Raw genomic sequence first — 19,361 nt, 5'->3', positions numbered from 1 at the left:
AATTGGGGTCTTTTGTTTGATGCCACTTGCAAGTCGACCCTCAATGTGCAATTGGGGTCTTTTGTTTGATGGCACTTACAAGTCGACCCACGACTTTTGCAACTAGGTCTTCTTGTTTGATGCCACTTACAAGTCGACCCTCGACTTGCAACCGGGTCATTTTGTCTCATGTCACTTGCATGTTGACCCCCGACTTGCAGTTGGGTCTTTTTGTTTGATGTCACTTGCAAGTTGACCCTCGACATGCAACTGGGTTTTTTGTTTGATGCCACTTGCAAGTCGAGGGTTGACTTGCAACCGAGTCTTTTCGTTTGATGCCACTTGCAAGTCGCCCTCGACGTGCAACTGGGTCATGTTGTTTGATGCCACTTGCAAGTTGACCCTCGACTTGCAACTGGGACTTCTGTTTTCGTGCCACTTGCAAGTCGACCCTCCACTTGTAACTGGGGTCTTTTGTTTCATGCCACTTACAAGTCGCCCCTCGACTTGCAACTGCGTCTTTTTGTTTTTTATGCCACTTGCAAGTTAACTCTCCACTTGCAACTGGGTCTTCTTGTTTGATGCCAGTTGCAAGTCGACCGTCGACTTGCAACTGGGTCTTATTTTTTTTATGCCACTTACAAGTGTACCCTCAACTTGCAACCGAATCTTCTTCCTTTTTATGCCACTTGCAAGTGCACCCTCGACTTGCAACCGCCGCTCGCAAGGGGACCCTCGGCTTGCAACTGCGTCTTTCTCTTTTTTATTCCACTTACAAGTGGACCCTCGACTTGCAACTGGGTATTCTATTTTTTTCATGCCACTTGCAAGCGGACACTCGACTTGCAACTGGGGTCTTCTATTTTTTTCATGCCACTTGCAAGCACACGCGACTTGCAACTAGGCTTAAGGAAGGGCATGTGATGGGTTAGGGGGCGATCATCTGGGGAATTGGTGTGTGTGGATGATTTCATTTGGGCCGCAACCAGAAACATGGCTCTCTACGTGATTTTGGACAAGTACAAACCAAAGGGATGCACTCTGAATTTTTGTCTGAATGTATTTTTTTCAGACTGAGCTCATTATATGTTTGGTTTTGCTGAAGCTGTTTTTTTGTTGAAAGTAGTGCTTGAATACAAGTACAATACAGGTCAATTCACTTTGTTCAACAAGATGTAAATAGCATGTTAAATGTTTTAAATTGCCACTTCTATAATTGCATTTTCTTGTGAGAGTATGACCTGTGTTGTTTGATCCTATGTACATCATGTTCATTTTTGTTGAATCATGGGGACATGCTCTACATGATGTTCCTATCGAAATAGGTTTTCAGCGATAATTTTTTTGTGGTTGGGGTAATGATTTTTTTAGTGTACAAATTTTGATACCTATGTGACGCAAAATATTTTTCAGTGAGACCTTTTGTGGTGGTAAACTGAGACTGATTTTTCGCAATATCCTGTTTATAGTTTGTTGCAATTCGTAGTTGAGGCTCTGAGAGTTCAGTTTTCTTTTTTGTCGTTTTTTGAGATGACAGTTTTTAACAAATGTAGAATGTGAAGTATATATAAAACTTTTTTGATAGCCCTTTTTGTTGATTTCACTTTTTTTATGCAAGTCCAATATGTTAGTTTCAGGTTTGTTTGGGATTCAACCACATTTTATTCAAACTGAATTTTTAGACAAACCTGCGGGTTGTTTCTACCCTGTTATGGTTTTTAGATGGTTTCAGATGGAGTGTTCAGCCACATGATTTTATTATCTTTTTTTGTTGTCTCCTTTAATAACAGTTTGTAAGCAAAGATACAAATTCTGGGAACCCTTTGGAATTGAACAAGAATAATCACCAACATGACTCAAGGAATGACACCTTCAATGAATACCGGGAGCAAACATTTCAGGGCAATTGTTCAGAAGCTGAGCAATCTAAAGCTGGTTTGACAGAAGTAGAAGCATCAGACGGCATGCTGTTTGATGCTCTGAGAACAATGCTAATCATGTTTTTGAACTACAACAACTTTTTTTTTCTGTTGTGCTTTTCTACGCTTTTTCTATTAGTTTTTTGGCAACAGGGCCCAGACCATGGTGAACTGCCGGCCGCGGGGCGCGGCGCAACAGGGACGAAGCCGCTGGAACCGGCTTGGTCCAGCGGGGACTGAAGCCAGGCGATGCCACTAGCCATGGATGCCTTCGTCCGCCGTCCAGTGTCAAGGCAAGATTATGTTCGTGGTAAAGCAATTTTCTGTAGCCATGAAGAAAATTGGAGAAGTAGCACCTTGCTCCTCTGTAGCAATTAGAAGTTGGTACACCAATTTGCGTGGTGCTTGACTTGAGTCTCCCTTGAGTCTCCGATTCTCTTCTCGTGATTCTTCTGTACTCTGTCTTGCCGTGAACAGGTCGTTCGAACGATGCGCTGTGCCATGAACAGGTCGTGGCCATGTACGACACAAGGCTGCCGCTTGGAAGTGCTTCCACCGGGCCGAGAGCCACCGCGGTAGCGGGCGTCACCACGGCGAACCAAGGGCTGTAGCCGTCGAACTCGCGGGCGTCACCACGGCGAACCAAGGGCTGTAGCCGTCGAACTCGCGGGCGTCACCACGGCAAACCAAGGGCTGTAGCCGTCAAACTCACGGGCGATGCAGTAGCCAAGAACCATCGCGTTGCTCCGCTAGGAGCGTGCTGATAACATGTTCAAATAAAGATCGAGAGACAATCAAATGAATCAAATGTCTTTACTGATAGTGTTGGATCCTTTATATACAACATGTACAGACGTCTTTGGAGACGACGGTTAAGAGGCGACGCTCCAGGGAGAAACCGTTGTGACGGTTCCCACATCGTGCGATTACATGCACGGGAAGAGCCGGGATTATCCCCTAATTAACCTTGAGTTAATTATTCTTAACAGTTTTTGCATGTTCTTATTCAAGCATGTTTTTTCACTTGTGCTTCATCAATTAATCAGAAGCACAGGTAACACTCAAATCACAGCCATCAACCAAATTAATTCACAGAAGTTAAAATAAAAGTACAGAGTTCTGAAAACATATCAAAGATTGCAAGGCATCAGATAATAAGCGGAGATTATTAGTCCACACATGGAATTGTCCATTGAGAGTGTAGGATATCTGATCCTCAATTGCCAGCAGGAAGAATTCAAATTTTGAGAAAAATAACAAAATCTCAGTTAGACCATTTGACCCCAGAGAAATGGCTGCAAAGGGTTTATAAGTAAACCATATGAGATGCAAAAGCCAACCACATGGGTAGGCACAGATGACGGGAAACCTCATCAAGAAATATTTAAACCAAGAGAACATCAAGAAAGATCAAACAACAAAAATAGCATAAGAAACCTCAATAGCAAACAGACAGGAGCTCAGTAAGAACGTAGCAATTGAATAATTACATCTAGAAGATGATACTGAATGAATTTCCTCATCACTATCCAAGGGCCTGTTCGGAGACCCGCCGCTCCCGGAGCGGGCGGAGTTTCAGTTAAAAATCGTGGAGCGCGCATGTAGGTACTCCACAGATTCCGAAATTTCAGGGAGCAGGTGGATTCCGAACAGGCCCCAGATCCATACAAATAAACAAATCAACTATTTTGCTCGGTCATATAACCCCAACTCAGACAAAGTAAAGAACCACGAAAACAAACAGATTTCTACCTAAATTACAAATTATGATTTCAACATGGAATAGAGCTGAAACAATTTTTGTCCAATAGTATTGTTTAATTACAAAAAAATACAAAAATAAAATGATGAATATGAGCGGTGATATCTGCACCTTGCAAAAAACAATCCTGGAATAGGGCTGAGATCAAAGGTCGTCAGATAGGAGCGAAAGACTATTTTTGTTCAAGTATTAATTATTTGATCAACCAATAGCAAACGAAGATGACAGGAATCCCAAAGAAAGATTCACATTACAAAGCAAGATCATTGGCCTCATAGAGAAGATTAGATTGTTCCACATGAAAAAAAATTCAGACATATGCTTGTCTATAATTTAGTTTAATCCTTGGCCACTAACAGAAGCAAACCGCTTAAATTGTAAAAACACATCAGCAGAAGATCTAACCAGGGGGAAAGCATTTTGTTCTAGAAGAAAGGACTCAGAATTTGGGTGGTGATATAGCAGAATGGTCGGCAAGGCAAGAAGATGCCAGTTACGACGAACGAGACCAAATATCAATCTTCACCGTCCTCAAACACGAATTGCAGCATGCTCCAGACACAAAATCCAAGCTTGCTTTATACACTGGACAAAATCAACAATGACCAGAACTTGAGAACTGCATAATCAACAGGGTAGCACTAATGCCATCCCCAACAGACTTGCAGAATTTTACAGCAAAATGGAAGAAAAACGATATGAAATGGAGGACGGTTGGTAAGCGGGTTGCCCATTAATATTGACAGGGCGACCAGATTTCCTTCCTTAGTGGTTTGACTACAGCCGAATCTGGCAAGCAAGACGATGGTACAAAGAACCAAGGCCTTGTACAATGCAGCCCTGATGCTACTTTAAGCAAATGGTTGTGAAGTGCAATGTTGAGACATCAGACAATGCTTTCTAGGCAAATGCATCTCCATCATAAGGCAACAATGTTTGCTGCTCAGAGCCCAGTGCATATCTTCATACATACAACACAACATTTGGAATCTGCAGCCCTAAAAAAATTTGGATTGCGCAGCGTCCAAAAAAATTAACATATTAAAGAATGCAAGACAACTCAACTAGTAGACACTTGAGAACTGTTCAATTTGGCTTCAGAATTGCAGGAAGACAGCATGGACGCATAGCGACCTATCAGTCCCGAAAGATGGTATGATTAACAGGTTTTTCATCACCAGCCAAACCAAATCAATTAAATGGAATTCTTCAGCATGAGCAAAAAGACCTCAGGATTGTGGGAGTGTCAAAAAAACTAAAAATTAAAGAGTGGAAGACAAGGAACTAAACAAACAGTTTTCAATTTGACCTCAGAATTGCAGAATGACAGCATGGGCGCTTAGCGACCAATCAGTCCCGAAAGATGGTATGAATAATAGGTTTTTCATCACTGGCCAAACCTGAACAAATGTCTCAAAAACCTCAACATAGAACTTCAACATGGGGACAAAAGGTTAGAATAGAAAACAAGGTCAAATGACAAAAATGATTATGCTAGTCCTGCAAGCAGACCTCAAAAGATATTTTTTTATCAAAAGAGACAGATACCAAAAGCATAGAAATAACAATGGGATACATTTGAAATGGGTGGAAAATGATTGTTGGCAAAAGAGATTATCAAGCTCAACCCAACTGCCCACCTTCTTACAATTAATATAGCAGGAAACACTTTCAGTAATATATGCACAGCAAAAAGCATTTAACCGATACACACTTATCCTGCAAAGGCAGTATGGGCATATATATAACAATCAAGATACATTTGAAGAATATAATGAGAGGAAAATGATTGTTGGCGAAAGAGATTATCAAGCTCAACCCAACTGCCCACTTTCCACAAATTAATATAGCAGGAAACACTTTCAGTAAGAAATGCACATCAAAAGGCATTTAACCAATACACACTTATCCTGCAAAGGCAACAAGGGAGAAAATAGCAAAAGAACTTTCGATGCAAAGCAGATAGATTCAGATGCAGTCATCTTGGAAGGCTAATGAGAGGAAAATGATTGTTGGCGAAAGAGATTATCAAGCTCAACCCAACTGCCCACTTTCCACAAATTAATATAGCAGGAAACACTTTCAGCCAGAAATGCATAGAAAGAGCATTTAACTGATACACACTTATCCTGCAAAAGCTAAAAGGGAGGAAAAGTGTAACAAATTCGTTTGCTAAGCAAATAGACTCAAAAGCATTCATCAAGACAAAGAACAGAGAAGGCAAGTGTATTGTAATGCTGTTATGGAAACTGAAAACAATCGCAAAAAAACAGAGAAAAGGCAGATTAGTTGAGAGGTAAGTGATTGTTGCAGAAAGCATATAAAATCTTACTGCAGTCATCACCACTATCCTGCATGATGTGCATAAAACTTGGCAGCATGGAACCTACAAATTACTGATCATAGTTTTTTGACTTGCATAACATAAACAGAAGATAACACAGATATACCAAGCAAGTTGTAGCACTAAGGTTTACACATCACTGTATATCAGACCATGCATTCTAACAATACCATGCAACCTGAAATCTTGAAGCATATATTGGATACTGATGATTGAACTTCAAAAGGTAAAGCCCTTTCATACCAGTACACGACCATCATAAATAAAAAGTATAACTACATAATCCGAAACCATAGCGTCAGTCAACCTAAACTCCTATATACCCCTAGGCAGAACCGATTTTTTCACTTTTAAGCAACTGCAATTTCTGCTGCAAGAGGTCTCAGGAACTCATCCTCATCCTTAGGAGGGCGGATGGTAACAAGGTCAGGCAAAGGTGTAGATGGTCCTTGTTTCCCCTTGGGATCCCAGTCAAGCATGATCTTAACCTTGATACCCAGCACACCCTGAAAGCAAATAAGATATAAGATCAGCTAAGTTATGTGAACTAACAACACCATTTATTTATAGCAACTAATTCCATGTGAAGTAGGCCCCAAACCTGTCTCAGAAGAACATGCCTCACAGCTCCATCAATATACTGGTTGACAGGATGGCCAGAAGAGATCATATAGCCATCTTTGAACTTCATGGACTTAGCACGCTGTGCCCTAAGCTTCCCACTCACAATAACCTAGAAATCAGGAATGCTCCAAGGACATGAGCTAAATTGCCTCGAATCAAAACAAGAAAAACTATTGTCAACAGAAAAGGTACCTCACAGCCCTTCGCACCACTCTCCATGACAAATCGGACTACACCATAGCATGCTCTGCAAGTACATAAACTAAATTAGACAAAGAGTACCCAACAAACAACTGATAATAGTAAGACAATTCAGTTAGCAATTTTAACTTCCAGCCGTAACATAAGAAAAGAATTGCAAAAGCCAAAAGGTGATGAGGACAACCAGTTATAAAGCATTAGAAGCCTATAGACAAAGCTTCCCAGCAAATGAAGCCTGGTTGCCACAGGTAATTTAGTCATCTTCCGACACAAAGTTGGCATGGAGACCTATTTGCTTTATAGATGACATAGCAAACTATGGCACAAGAATCGTTGGTACTGTTCTCTCCAAATTAGAAACTAGTAGCAACATGCATCTACTGATTACAAAATGCAATAGAGGGCAACAATTAATTACAATCACCAAGTAGAAAGAGAGCACCCGAATCAATTGATAAGACTCGCAATAAGATGATTCACCTAAGCAATTTTATATCCGGACACAAGTGACTTGTGAAAGCCAATTATAGGTAATGTGGCCAACCAGTTAGGAAAGCATTAGAAACCTATAGACAAAGCTTCTCAGCAAATGAAGCCTGGTTGGCACAGGTAATTTAGTCATCTTCCGACACAAAGTTGGCATAAAATGACCTATTTGCTTTATAGATGACGTCCGGCAAACGGCAGAACGAGAACCCTAACTTCAAGAAGATTCATTGGTCATGTTCTCTCCAAAGCAGAAAGCAATGGAAACATTAGCAAAATGCATCAACTGCTTACAGAAAGCAATGGAGGGTTACAATTGATTTCTGTCACCATCGAACACAAGTCCGGCGTTAATGAGCCAGACATGTTGTGAAGATGACATGGTAGTACACTATGTAATTAATATAAGTTCCAGAGCGTGTGGGTTCAGGAATAACCTTCGGACGGCGAGGCCACCGAGCAGCTTGTAGCGGAGGGACTCGGCCTGAGCGACGGCGCAGAGGCCGCGGTTCAGGACCTTCTCGGCGTAGAGCTCCACACCGCCGTCCGGAAAGTTGAAGCGCTTCTGCACCACCGAAGTCAGCTCCCTTATCCTCCGGCCCTTCTCGCCTGAACGTCAAACATCGCCAGCCACCGGAGCAACAAAACCTCAGATCCGGCGTCGAAAACAATAGGCAGGCACGGGATGCTTGCGGTCGGCAAATGCACGTACCGAGGACGTTCTGGGTGCGGGTGGCGCGGATGATGATCTCGGTGCGCATGGGGGTGACCCGGATCTCGACGCCGGCGAAGCCGTCCTCCCCGAGCTCGCGGGTCAGCATCTCGTTCAGCTCGGCCAGGAACACGCCGTCGGCGACGAACTGCGAGCGAGCAACAGCGCGTAAGAATCTACATGTCGTGCTAATCAAGTTGGGGATCGAGAAGGGAGAGGGCTCGGTCTCGTACCTTTCGCTTCTTGCTGATCTGGAGAGCCATGTTGGAGAAAGGAGGGGGAGCGGGAGGGGGAGTGGGAGGGGGACGGAGATGATTTGGCGGCGGCGGCGGTAGATAAACCCTAGGTTTGGATGGAAATGTTGAGGAGCGGCTGCGAATATATAATAGATCGATCGGGCGTTAGGGTTTTGCTGCATAAATGTTTAGGCCGGTCGGGCCGCCGTGGCTATCTATCGGGCCGTCGCCCATTCTGGCAGTTCCCTGGCTATCGGCGCACCGATTGTCCAAATGCACATCACACACGCTCTAAAGTGAAAATGTTATCCAGGGAATGTTAGATTTTTTTACGTTCCTGCCAAACGCACGTACTGTCGTCAGATGCAATGCACAAATCTTATTGACCTCTCCATTATTATCACATCCCTCCTCTCCACTCTTAGTCGTCGGGCGCCTCCCCCTCCCCGGAACTTCCCACACCAGCCTTCTCCACCGACGTACACATTCTGAAATTTCTGACATGGTAATTTCCGAATATGTCCAGTTGCAAATTTAAGATATAAAGCTCCCAAAGCCATGGCAATTTTGCAAAGTATCATGGCACATTCCTAGAAAAATTGTTTACTTCAAGTTTTCTCAAGATCATGTCATTGTTTATCGGTGGAAGTGATGGCAAACATAGTTTGTTGGGCTTTGGCATATTTAGGTTTTTCATGGTTGGCAATTTAAGTCAAAATATCATTTTGTGGTATAGAACTATTCAATATATAGCTGATTCTCAAATTGGTTGTAAAATGTTAGGAAGTAGTTGTTTAGTCCATGACATTTTTAGAGATTTTGTGTATTGATCAGATGGCAAGTTTTGAAATTGTCTTATAACAACAAAAAATCATACCTGCTCCACAATGGGCCGCTGGTATGCTTGCTCCATGGCACCAACCTAGCGAACGAAAACATTCACTGGTTGATCGCCCCCATGGTGATCAAATTTGTTCGTTGGCTGATGATTGCTAGATATTCGCGTCCTAAAAATCATACAAAGGATTTAGTGTGTGGGAAAAAACTACTTTTATTATTCTGGATTTCAACCCAAATTAGACCTGCAACTTAAAAAAAGTCAAATCATGTTATGAATAGTACATGATGAGGACATCTCAGGTTCACCTCGTTTATGGATTGCAGAATGTCAGAATAGAGAGGAAGGCCTAGCCAAGGCCTAGCTTATCGAAGACTAGCATCTTCAAGCAGCTCCAGGCATCTTGCAGCATGTGGAAGAGTAAAGAATAGCAATTTATAATTAACAAGCATGTTGTAGTATTAATGCCCACAGATCCTTCTCGACTCCCTGCGAGAAACCAATCTCGGGGCCACATATCTCAAGTATGCATTTCTAGTTGTAAAAGATCAGGATATAAGTCCGAACGTCCGTTACCGTGGACACGACTATTAATAGAAATTCTTCCCTGCAGGGGTGCACCACGTTTTCCAACACGCTTGATTACTCTGGTCGGACACACTTTTCTGGGTCAATGCCCGTCCTCGGAAGATCAACACGTCATAGCCCTATCTAGGCTCAGCAGAGAGGTCCCCACCGGTCTACATCCTAAGCACTCCGGGGGCTGGGCCCATCGCCCATTGCACTCTGGGTCGTTGCGTGCAGGGCAGGTCTAGGCTTCACCTCTACATGGATGGTGTCGGCCCAGCCGTGCCGCAATGCTGAACTGGACGTCTGAATTAGCTTCGGTTGATACTACGTCGTTGAGGCCCATAACTATTCTCGCATGGTGGTTAGTGCGTAAAGGCCAAAGGCCAACTCAGAACAAATGCCCAAACCATAGTGTATTATTAGCTTGCAGAGACAAGCAGAGACTCATGATCGATGTGACCCCGTCGTCCTGTCTCGTGGACTTACGGCAAGGGCCCAGAATGCCCGGCCGTGCCACGTAATTATCTTGTGGTTGCTCTCCGGGCCCGACTGACTTTGACCAAGGTCTCAAGTAAAGTCAAGGTAACCGTGTGTCCAAACATCAAGGGGAAAACATGAGGAATCACCCTCGGTGAATTCCACTATTGCAATCATCAAGGTGAACGTAAGAGGAACCACCCTTGAGGTTCACACTTGAGGGGTTGCACGACAGAGTCGTATCAGGAGTGGTCAACGAGGAATCACCCTCGATGACCACGACTGAATAGCTACACTACAGAGTCATCACCTGGAGTGCATTATGAGGTACCACCCTTGGCACTCGATGGTAACTCTGCAGAGTCGAGCAACAAAAGGGGCGTGGTGTGGTTGAAGGAAATATGCCCTGGAGGCAATAATAAAGTTGTTATTTATATTTCCTTATATCATGATATTATTCATGCTAGAATTGTATTAACCGGAAACTTAGTACGTGTGTGAATACATAGACAAACAGAGTGTCACTAGTTTGCCTCTACTTGACTAGCCCATTGAATCAATGATGGTTATGTTTCCTAACCATAGACATGAGTTCTCAATTGATTAACGGGATCACAGCATTAGATAATGATGTGATTGACTTGACCCATCTGTTAGCTTAGCACGATGATCATTTAGTTTGTTGCTTTTGCTTTCTCCATAACTATACATGTTCCTATGACTACGAGATCATGCAACTCCCGAATACCGGAAGAACACTTTGTGTGCTACCAAACGTCACAACGTAACTCGGTGATTATAAAGGTGCTCTACAGGTGTCCCCGATGGTGTTTGTTGAGTTGGCATGGATCGAGATTAGGACTTGTCACTCCGATTGTCGGAGAGGTATCTCTAGGCCCTCTCGGTAATGCATATCACTATAAGCCTTGCAAGCAATGTGACTAATGAGTTAGTTACGGGATGTTGCATTACGGAATGAGTAAAGAGACTTGTCGGTAATGAGATTGAACTAGGTATTAAGGTATGGACGATCGAATCTCGGGCAAGTAACATACCGATGACAAAGGGAACAACGTATACCGTTATGCGGTTTGACCGATAAAGATCTTCATAAAATATGTAGGAACCAATATGAGCATCCAGGTTCCGCTATTGGTTATTGACCGGAGATGAGTCTCGGTCATGTCTACATAGTTCTCGAACCCGTAGGGTCGGCACGCTTAACATTCGGTGACGATTGGTATTATGAGTTTATGTGTTTTGATGTACCGAAGGTAGTTCGGAGTCCCGGATTTGATCACGGACATGACGAGGAGTCTCGAAATGGTCGGGACGTAAAGATTGATATATTTTTTGAGGTATTGGAAGCTTATATTTGTGAAGGAAATATGCCCTAGAGGCAATAATAAAGTTATTATTTATGTCCTTATATCATGATACATGTTTATTATTCATGCTAGAATTGTATTAACCGGAAACATAATACATGTGTGAATACATAGACAAATAGAGTGTCACTAGTATGCCTCTACTTGACTAGCTCGTTGATCAAAGATGGTTATGTTTCCTAACCATAGACATGAGTTGTCATTTGATTAACGGGATCACATCATTAGGAGAATGATGTGATTGACTTGACCCATTCCGTTAGCATAGCACTTGATCGTTTAGTTTGTTGCTATTGCTTTCTTCATGACTTATACATGTTCATATGACTATGAGATTATGGTCCTCCCGTTTATCAAAGGAACACTTTGTGTGCTACCAAACATCACACGTAACTGGGTGATTATAAAGGTGCTCTACAGGTGTCTCCAAAGGTACTTGTTGGGTTGGCGTATTTCGAGATTAGGATTTGTCACTCCGATTGTCGGAGAGGTATCTCTGGGCCCTCTCGGTAATGCACATCACCTAAAGCCTTGCAAGCATTGCAACTAATGAGTTAGTTGCGAGATGATGTATTACGGAACGAGTAAAGAGACTTGTCGGTAACGAGATTGAACTAGGTATTGAGATATCGACGATCGAATCTCGGGCAAGTAACATACCGATGACAAAGGGAACAACGTGTGTTGTTATGCGGTTTGACCGATAAAGATCTTCGTAGAATATGTGGGAGCCAATATGAGCATCCAGGTTCTGCTATTGGTTATTGACCGGAGACGTGTCTCGGTCATGTCTACATTGTTCTCGAACCCGTAGGGTCCGCGCGCTTAAGGTTTCGATGTCAGTGATATTATGAGTTTATGAGTTTTAATGTACCGAAGGAGTTCGGAGTCCCGGATGAGATCGGGGACATGACGAGGAGTCTCAAAATGGTCGAGACATAAAAATTGATATATTGGACGACTATATTCGGACATCGGAAAGGTTCCGAGTGATTCGGGTATTTTTCGGAGTACTGGAGAGTTACGGGAATTCGCCGGGGAGTGTATGGGCCTTATTGGGCCATACGGGAATAGAGGAGAGAGGCCAAAAGGAAGGAGGCGCGTGCCCCCCCTCTGGTCCGAATTGGACAAGGGGTGCATCCCACTTTTCCTTGTTCCTCTCCCCCTCTTTCCTTCTCTCCTACTCCAACAAGGGAAGGAGGAGTCCTACTCCCGGTGGGAGTAGGACCCCCCCCCCCTTGGCGCGCCCTCCTCCTAGGCCGGCCGCCCCCTCCCCCCTTGCTCCTTTATATACGAGGGCAGGGGGCACCCCAAAGACACAACAGTTGATGATTGATCTCTTAGCCGTGTGCGATGCCCCCCTTCACCATAGTCCTCGATAATATTGTAGTGGTGCTTAGGCGAAGCCCTGCGATAGTAGAACATCAAGATCGTCACCACGCCATCGTGCTGACGAAACTCTTCCCCGACATTCTGCTGGATCGGAGTCCGGGGATCGTCATCGAGCTGAACGTGTGCTAGAACTCAGAGATGTCGTAGTTTCGGTGCTTGATCGGTCGGGCCGTGAAGACGTACGACTACATCAACCGCGTTGTGCTAACGCTTCCGCTTTCAGTCTACGAGGGTACGTGGACAACACTCTCCCCTCTCGTTGCTATGCATCACCATGATCTTGCGTGTGCATAGGAATTTTTTTGAAATTACTGCGTTCCCCAACAGTGGCATCCAAGCCTAGGTTTTATGCGTTGATGTTGTGCACGAGTAGAACACAAGTGAGTTGTGGGCGATATAAGTCATACTGCTTACCAGCATGTCATACTTTGGTTTGGCGGTATTGTTGGATGAAGCGGCCCGGACCGACATTATGTGTACGCTTGCGCGAGACTGGTTCTACCGACGTGCTTTGCACACAGGTGGCTGGCGGGTGTCAGTTTCTCCAACTTTAGTTGAACCGAGTGTGGCTACGCCCGGTCCTTGTGAAGGTTAAAACAGCACCAAGTTGACAAACTATCGTTGTGGTTTTGATGCGTAGGTAAGAACGGTTCTGGCTCGGCCCGTAGCAGCCACGTAAAACTTGCAACAACAAAGTAGAGGACGTCTAACTTATTTTTGCAGGGCATGTTGTGATGTGATATGGTCAAGACATGATGCTAAATTTTATTGTACGAGATGATCATGTTTTGTAACCGAGTTATCGGCAACTGGCAGGTGCCATATGGTTGTCGCTTTATTGTATGCAATGCAATTGCGCTGTAATGCTTTACTTTATCACTAAGCGGTAGCGATAGTCGTGGAAGCATAAGATTGGCGAGACGACAACGATGCTACGATGGTGATCAAGGTGTCGCGCCGGTGACGATGGTGATCATGACGGTGCTTCGGAGATGGAGATCACAAGCACAAGATGATGATGGCCATATCATATCACTTATATTGATTGCATGTGATGTTTATCTTTTGTGCATCTTATCTTGCTTTGTTTGACGGTAGCATTATAAGATGATCTCTCACTAAATTTCAAGATAAAAGTGTTCTCCCTGAGTATGCACCGTTGCCAAAGTTCGTCGTGCCCAGACACCACGTGATGACTGGGTGTGATAAGCTCTACGTCCATCTACAACGGGTGCAAGCCAGTTTTGCACACGCGGAATACTTAGGTTAAACTTGACGAGCATAGCATATGCAGATATGGCCTCGGAACACTGAGACCGAAAGGTCGAGCGTGAATCATATAGTAGATATGATCAACATAATGATGTTCACCATTGAAAGCTATTCCATTTCACGTGATGATCAGTTATGGTTTAGTTGATTTGGATCACGTGATCACTTAGAGGATTAGAGGGATGTCTATCTAAGTGGGAGTTCTTAAGTAATATGATTAATTGAACTTCAATTTATCATGAACTTAGTCCTGGTAGTATTAGCACATCTATGTTGTAGATCAATAGCTCGCGTTTAGCTCCCCTGTTTTATTTTTGATATGTTCCTAGAGAAAACTAAGTTGAAAGATGTTAGTAGCAATGATGCGGATTGGATCCGTGATCTGAGGATTATCCTCATTGCTGCATAGAAGAATTATGTCCTTAATGCTTCGCTAGGTGACAGACCTATTGCAGGAGCAGATGCAGACGTTATGAACATTTGGCTAGCTCAATATGATGACTACTTGATAGTTTAGTGCAGCATGCTTAACGACTTAGAATCGGGGCTTCAAAGACGTTTTGAACACCATGGAGCATATAAGATGTTCCAAGAGTTGAAATTGGTATTTCATACTCATGCCCATTGTCGGTGTCAAAACCGGCGGATCTCGGGTAGGGGGTCCCGAACTGTGCGTCTAGGCCAGATGGTAACAAGAGGCAAGGAACACGATGTTTTACCCAGGTTCGGGCCCTCTTGATGGAGGTAAAACCCTACGTCCTGCTTGATTAATATTGATGATATGGGTAGTACAAGAGTAGATCTACCGCGAGATCAAGGAGGCTAAACCCTAAAAGCTAGCCTATGGTATGATTGTTGTATGATGAAGTTGTCCTATAGACTAAAACCCTCCGGTTTATATAGACACCGGAGAGGGTTAGGGTTACACAAAGTCGGTTACAATGGTAGGAGATCTTGAATATACGCATCGCCAAGCTTGCCTTCCACGCCAAGGAAAGTCCCATCCGGACACGAGACGAAGTCTTTAATCTTGTATCTTCATAGTCCTGGAGTCCGGCTACCCGAACACCCCCTAATCCAGGACTCCCTCAGTAGCCCCTGAACCAGGCTTCAATGATGACGAGTCTGGCGCGTAGATTGTCTTCGGCATTGCAAGGCGGGTTCCTCCTCCAAATTCTTCATAAAAGTTTGTAAACACCAAGAGTAGTGTCCGGCTCTGCAAAATAAGTTTCCACGTATTGCCACACAGAGAATAATATTAACACAAATCTAATCTGCTGACGTATTCCGCAGCGTGACATCACACTACGGCCAAGCCTTTATTCGAATCGTTTTCACTTTTCCACCTCAGCGTGTTTTGCGAGGCGGTTTCCTTGGCACGTCTTGTCAAAGCAGAGATCGTGTCCCCCATTTACGGGATTCTCATCAATACGGACGTGGGTAACCCAACCGCGCCATTTATCATGGCGCTTGGGAGGCAAGCGAGTTTTACTAGGCTGGTGGGGACGCATAGCTGCATCCGCTCATATAAGGGGATAAGGATCCACCTTTTTACCTACGCCTTCTTCCTCCTTTGCCTATCCATCTTCTGCGCACCCGAGCTCCAACGCCCAAGCCCGCACTTCCTACCTCAACCTTCTCCAACAATGTCTGGAGCGAGAGGCAAGTGGATGGTCTCCTCCGTCACGGAGGGCCATGTCAAAAAGCTAAGGAAGGCCGGATACCTGTCCAAAGACATCGCGCACCGGCTTCCTGAGGAGGGGCAGCTTCTCCCCACCCCAAGGCCCCATGAGAGGGTAGTATTTCTTCCCCACTTCCTCCGCGGACTGGGTTTTCCTCTCCACCCATTTGTCCGCGGGCTCATGTTCTACTATGGTCTAGATTTCCACGATCTGGCCCCGAACTTCATCCTCAATATCTCGGCGTTTATCGTCGTGTGCGAGGCTTTCCTCTGCATCCGCCCCCATTTCGGCCTCTGGCTCAAGACCTTCAACGTCAAGCCAAAGGTGGTGCGCGGCAACCAGGCGGAGTGTGGAGGTGCCATGGCGGGCAAAATAGCCAACATCCTATGGCTCGAGGGCTCCTTTGTGGAGACCTTGAAGGGGTGGCAGTCAGGGTGGTTTTACATCACCGAGCCACGCGATCCGAAGTGGATCGCAGCCCCTGAATTCCGATCCGGACCCCCTGCGCAGCTCACGTCCTGGAAGGAGATGGGCTTGTCGTGGGGCGACGAAGAAGAGGTGACCGGACTGCAAAAATGCACCCAGTCCCTGGTGAACAAGCAGCTCAAGCTTGTCAACGTAGTCCAGGTCATGCTCGTCCGCCGGATCCTTGCGTGTCAAGAACGGGACTTCAATTTGTGGGAGTTCAACCCGGCACAACACCGAACTCTGAGCAGGCTCTTCGACACGACGTACGAAGATGTCTGGAAGGGGCTAACCAAATGCGCCGAGGCTCCCACATCCGCCTCCGAAGACCACGGGTTCAGCTCACAGTGTCCTGCTGGCGAGGTAAAATATTTTCATCTTTTACAGGATGTTAAGTTTTCTTCATAGTTTGACTCTATGCGGGATCTAAACTCCCTCACCTTTGACAGGATTGGCAGGCGAAGTCCGGACTGATTAACTGTCCGGCTCCCTTGCCCGAAGACCCAGCCCCTGCTCTCCTAGTGAAGCTGCTGGTTCCGGCACCTTATGTGGTGCCGGAGAAGAAGGCCAAGAAGAAGAAGGCCACGGGGACTCGAAAGAGTTCCCGGCATATGGTGGTGTCGAACTCGTCGTCCGATGAGTCCAAGATGCACTCCTCCCGTGAAGACGAGGAGGAGGAAGAAGAGACCTCTCCCCCTCCAGCGGGGGGAGGAAAGAAGAGGAAGGCCACCCTAGTAGGGGAGACCGAGGGGTCGAAGAAGAGGAAAACCCCTCCGCCGGACTACGTCCCCGACGCCGACGAGGACGAAGAGGAGTGGCCGGACAGGGCCAAGCGTCCAGCGAAATCGTAAGTGTTCGGATACCAGAGTAACTCATGATATTCCTTTTGTTGCGCAGCTTTCCCTAATGTCGAATATAATCATGCAGCCCGCCCAAGGACGGGCTCGACGAGTCATCGAGCGGCTCCCTGGATTCATCGGACGTGAATTCAGTTCCGCCCGCTGCCTCCCCCTCTGCTGCGGATGACGCCGAAGTGGCGTCGCGACAAGCTCTGGGGCAAGAGGAGGTGGTCCAGGAGGAGCTGCGAGGCGACCTCCTGGACTCCAGGAGTAAAGGGGACAAGACCCCCCAGGGCTCCAAGTCCGGCTTTAAGCCGGACACCGCGCCGGAATCATCAACGGTTCCGGACCGCGGTAGGCAAACTCCTGCCAAGAGGAGCAAGCCTATTGAGTCGGCGTCCTTCGTCCAACCGGAGGCGCCGGACAATCTGCTGGAGGTGCTTAAGGGCGCCTCCATCGACAAGGAGCACCGTACCATCATGAGTATGGTGGTCCAGAAGGTTCGGTCCGCCAAAAGCGGACTTACTGAAGCTTGTGCTAGCCTTCTAACAGGCTTCGAGGTAAGTAGAAATATGTAAAAATATTACCGCATAGACAGTAGCCCCTGATGCTATGTTTGGCGTTCGGAAAGAAAAGCCGAATAGAGGATCTATTAAATATCGCAGGAGTCTAACTAAAAAGGAGTCAATATACGTATGCAGGCTTCGCTGCTGGCCACCGCTGCACTGACTGTGGAGGTGGGTGCCCTGAAGCAGGGCCTCGAGCGGACCGAGCAAGAGCTCGGCCTTGCCAAACAGCAGCTCGAGGAGAAAGAAGGTAAGAGATACCTTATAGAAAAAATGCCTATAAGAAGACGCAATTGCAAAAAATGACAGGAGTATACTGCTTAATGTAGGGGCCACAACTGAGGTGGCGACCCTCAAGCAGGCGCTGTCCGAGGCCAAGAAGAGAGCGTCCATGGAGCGCACCGAGCGGGAGAAATTTGAGGCGCAGGTCGGCGAGGTGCAGCAAGAGCTTCGGGCTCTCATGAAAAGACATGAGAGTTTGGAGCTCGACTCGAAGACGCGAGCGTCTGAGCTTGCTGCGGCCCTTAAAACTGCCAAATCTGCCAAGGTCGAAGCCCAGAAGGCCCTCCAGCAATTGGATGCGGTGAAAAAGATAGCGGTGGGTAAGGCATTCTCTATGCAAAGCAGACATATAAAAGTAAACTACTTGTTACTTACCCGAATCCGGAGCTCTCCGGGGGCATTCGCAGATCTTCCCCGCAGCGTATCCGATGCCGCCGCATTCTACCGAGCCAAGGAAGGCAGCTCGACGGAGAAGGTGTTCTGGTCTCAGTACGCTGAGGCCGGACACCCTGTGCCCTTGAGCGACCAGCTGAAGCAGCTGGTCGAGCTCCACAAGGTGGCCGAACAGGCCCTGAAGGGCTTCATAGTTCGGCTGTGGCCTGGAGAGGCCCTGCCTGGGAGCTACTTCAGACTGGTGCGGCGGCTGGTGGAGGCTTGTCCAAGGCTCGAGGTCATCAAGTGCTCCGTCTGCATCGAAGGTGCCCGTAGGGCCCTTGCCCATGCAAATGTGCACTGGGGTAAGCTGGATGGTGAGAAGCTTGTGAGGGACGGGCCGCTGCCGGGGAAGGAGCATCGCAAGCCCGAGAACTATTACAAGGATGTTCTGGCCGGTGCCCACCTTATGGCGGATGAATGCACCAAGGATGTAATTTTTGAATGAACTCGCTCGTGTTATCCTGTGCGCTTAAAACTTGTTCATATGCGCTAAGCAATGCTTGAATTTAAAATATTACTTTCTGTGCGGCCGTTTATCAAAAAATTGAGAGATGGCCAGTCGTCGGCTTCTGCCCCCATGCCACTAGTGCTGGGGTGTTCGGGATAAACCTGAGCGCTCTTTTTCCCATGATTGGGTCCGTCGAGGGAGGCGCTCAGCACAACGAACAAGGCAATCGGACTATAATGCTTGAACACTCTCACTTAGCCATAGAACTCTATAATTTTAAATTTCGGCGAAGCCCCTAGTATTCGGAAGACCGAGTTCGGGGCGCTATCCACGCCTTGGCCGGACAAAGCCGGTTCCTCGCTCGAAGCGGCATAAGTCTTTAAGGACTCGAAAAACCTCTCGAACAGCGACCGATCTCTCGCCTCATCATGATAGTCAGTTTTA

The 19,361-nt window shown here is 46.0% G+C and overlaps 1 protein-coding gene and 8 non-coding genes across 9 annotated transcripts; all 9 read right to left on the bottom strand.

Annotated features, from left to right (window-relative positions):
• Nucleotides 1–3,038: 3,038 nt before the first annotated feature.
• Nucleotides 3,039–3,126, bottom strand: LOC119359916. The gene has a single exon (XR_005172742.1). It is a non-coding gene; the product is annotated as a small nucleolar RNA R16 (small nucleolar RNA).
• Nucleotides 3,127–4,095: 969 nt separating this feature from the next.
• Nucleotides 4,096–4,191, bottom strand: LOC119359968. The gene has a single exon (XR_005172752.1). It is a non-coding gene; the product is annotated as a small nucleolar RNA Z43 (small nucleolar RNA).
• A 352-nt stretch (nucleotides 4,192–4,543) lies between these two features.
• LOC119359999 lies at nucleotides 4,544–4,631 on the bottom strand. The gene has a single exon (XR_005172778.1). It is a non-coding gene; the product is annotated as a small nucleolar RNA snoR118 (small nucleolar RNA).
• Nucleotides 4,632–4,752: 121 nt separating this feature from the next.
• LOC119359883 lies at nucleotides 4,753–4,844 on the bottom strand. Its single transcript, XR_005172713.1, has one exon. It is a non-coding gene; the product is annotated as a small nucleolar RNA SNORD96 family (small nucleolar RNA).
• A 121-nt stretch (nucleotides 4,845–4,965) lies between these two features.
• Nucleotides 4,966–5,057, bottom strand: LOC119359881. The gene has a single exon (XR_005172710.1). It is a non-coding gene; the product is annotated as a small nucleolar RNA SNORD96 family (small nucleolar RNA).
• Nucleotides 5,058–5,241: 184 nt separating this feature from the next.
• Nucleotides 5,242–5,386, bottom strand: LOC119360006. The gene has a single exon (XR_005172784.1). It is a non-coding gene; the product is annotated as a small nucleolar RNA snoR135 (small nucleolar RNA).
• Nucleotides 5,387–5,432: 46 nt separating this feature from the next.
• Nucleotides 5,433–5,577, bottom strand: LOC119360004. Its single transcript, XR_005172782.1, has one exon. It is a non-coding gene; the product is annotated as a small nucleolar RNA snoR135 (small nucleolar RNA).
• Nucleotides 5,578–5,652: 75 nt separating this feature from the next.
• On the bottom strand, nucleotides 5,653–5,796 carry LOC119360005. Its single transcript, XR_005172783.1, has one exon. It is a non-coding gene; the product is annotated as a small nucleolar RNA snoR135 (small nucleolar RNA).
• Nucleotides 5,797–6,091: 295 nt separating this feature from the next.
• Nucleotides 6,092–8,416, bottom strand: LOC119353828 (40S ribosomal protein S3-3-like). Its single transcript, XM_037620516.1, has 6 exons — nucleotides 8,261–8,416; nucleotides 8,028–8,175; nucleotides 7,753–7,924; nucleotides 6,821–6,875; nucleotides 6,606–6,737; nucleotides 6,092–6,510 (listed from the first exon to the last, which is right to left on the bottom strand). The coding sequence occupies exons 1-6, from the start codon at nucleotides 8,288–8,290 to the stop codon at nucleotides 6,355–6,357; spliced, it is 693 nt and encodes a 230-aa protein (XP_037476413.1). The 5' UTR covers nucleotides 8,291–8,416; the 3' UTR covers nucleotides 6,092–6,354.
• Between the last annotated feature and the right edge of the window lie 10,945 nt (nucleotides 8,417–19,361).

The sequence above is a fragment of the Triticum dicoccoides genome, chromosome 2A (assembly GCF_002162155.2).
Source record: "Triticum dicoccoides isolate Atlit2015 ecotype Zavitan chromosome 2A, WEW_v2.0, whole genome shotgun sequence".
Classification (NCBI taxonomy): Eukaryota; Viridiplantae; Streptophyta; class Magnoliopsida; order Poales; family Poaceae; genus Triticum; species Triticum dicoccoides.
This window is presented reverse-complemented; position numbering and strand designations above follow the sequence as displayed.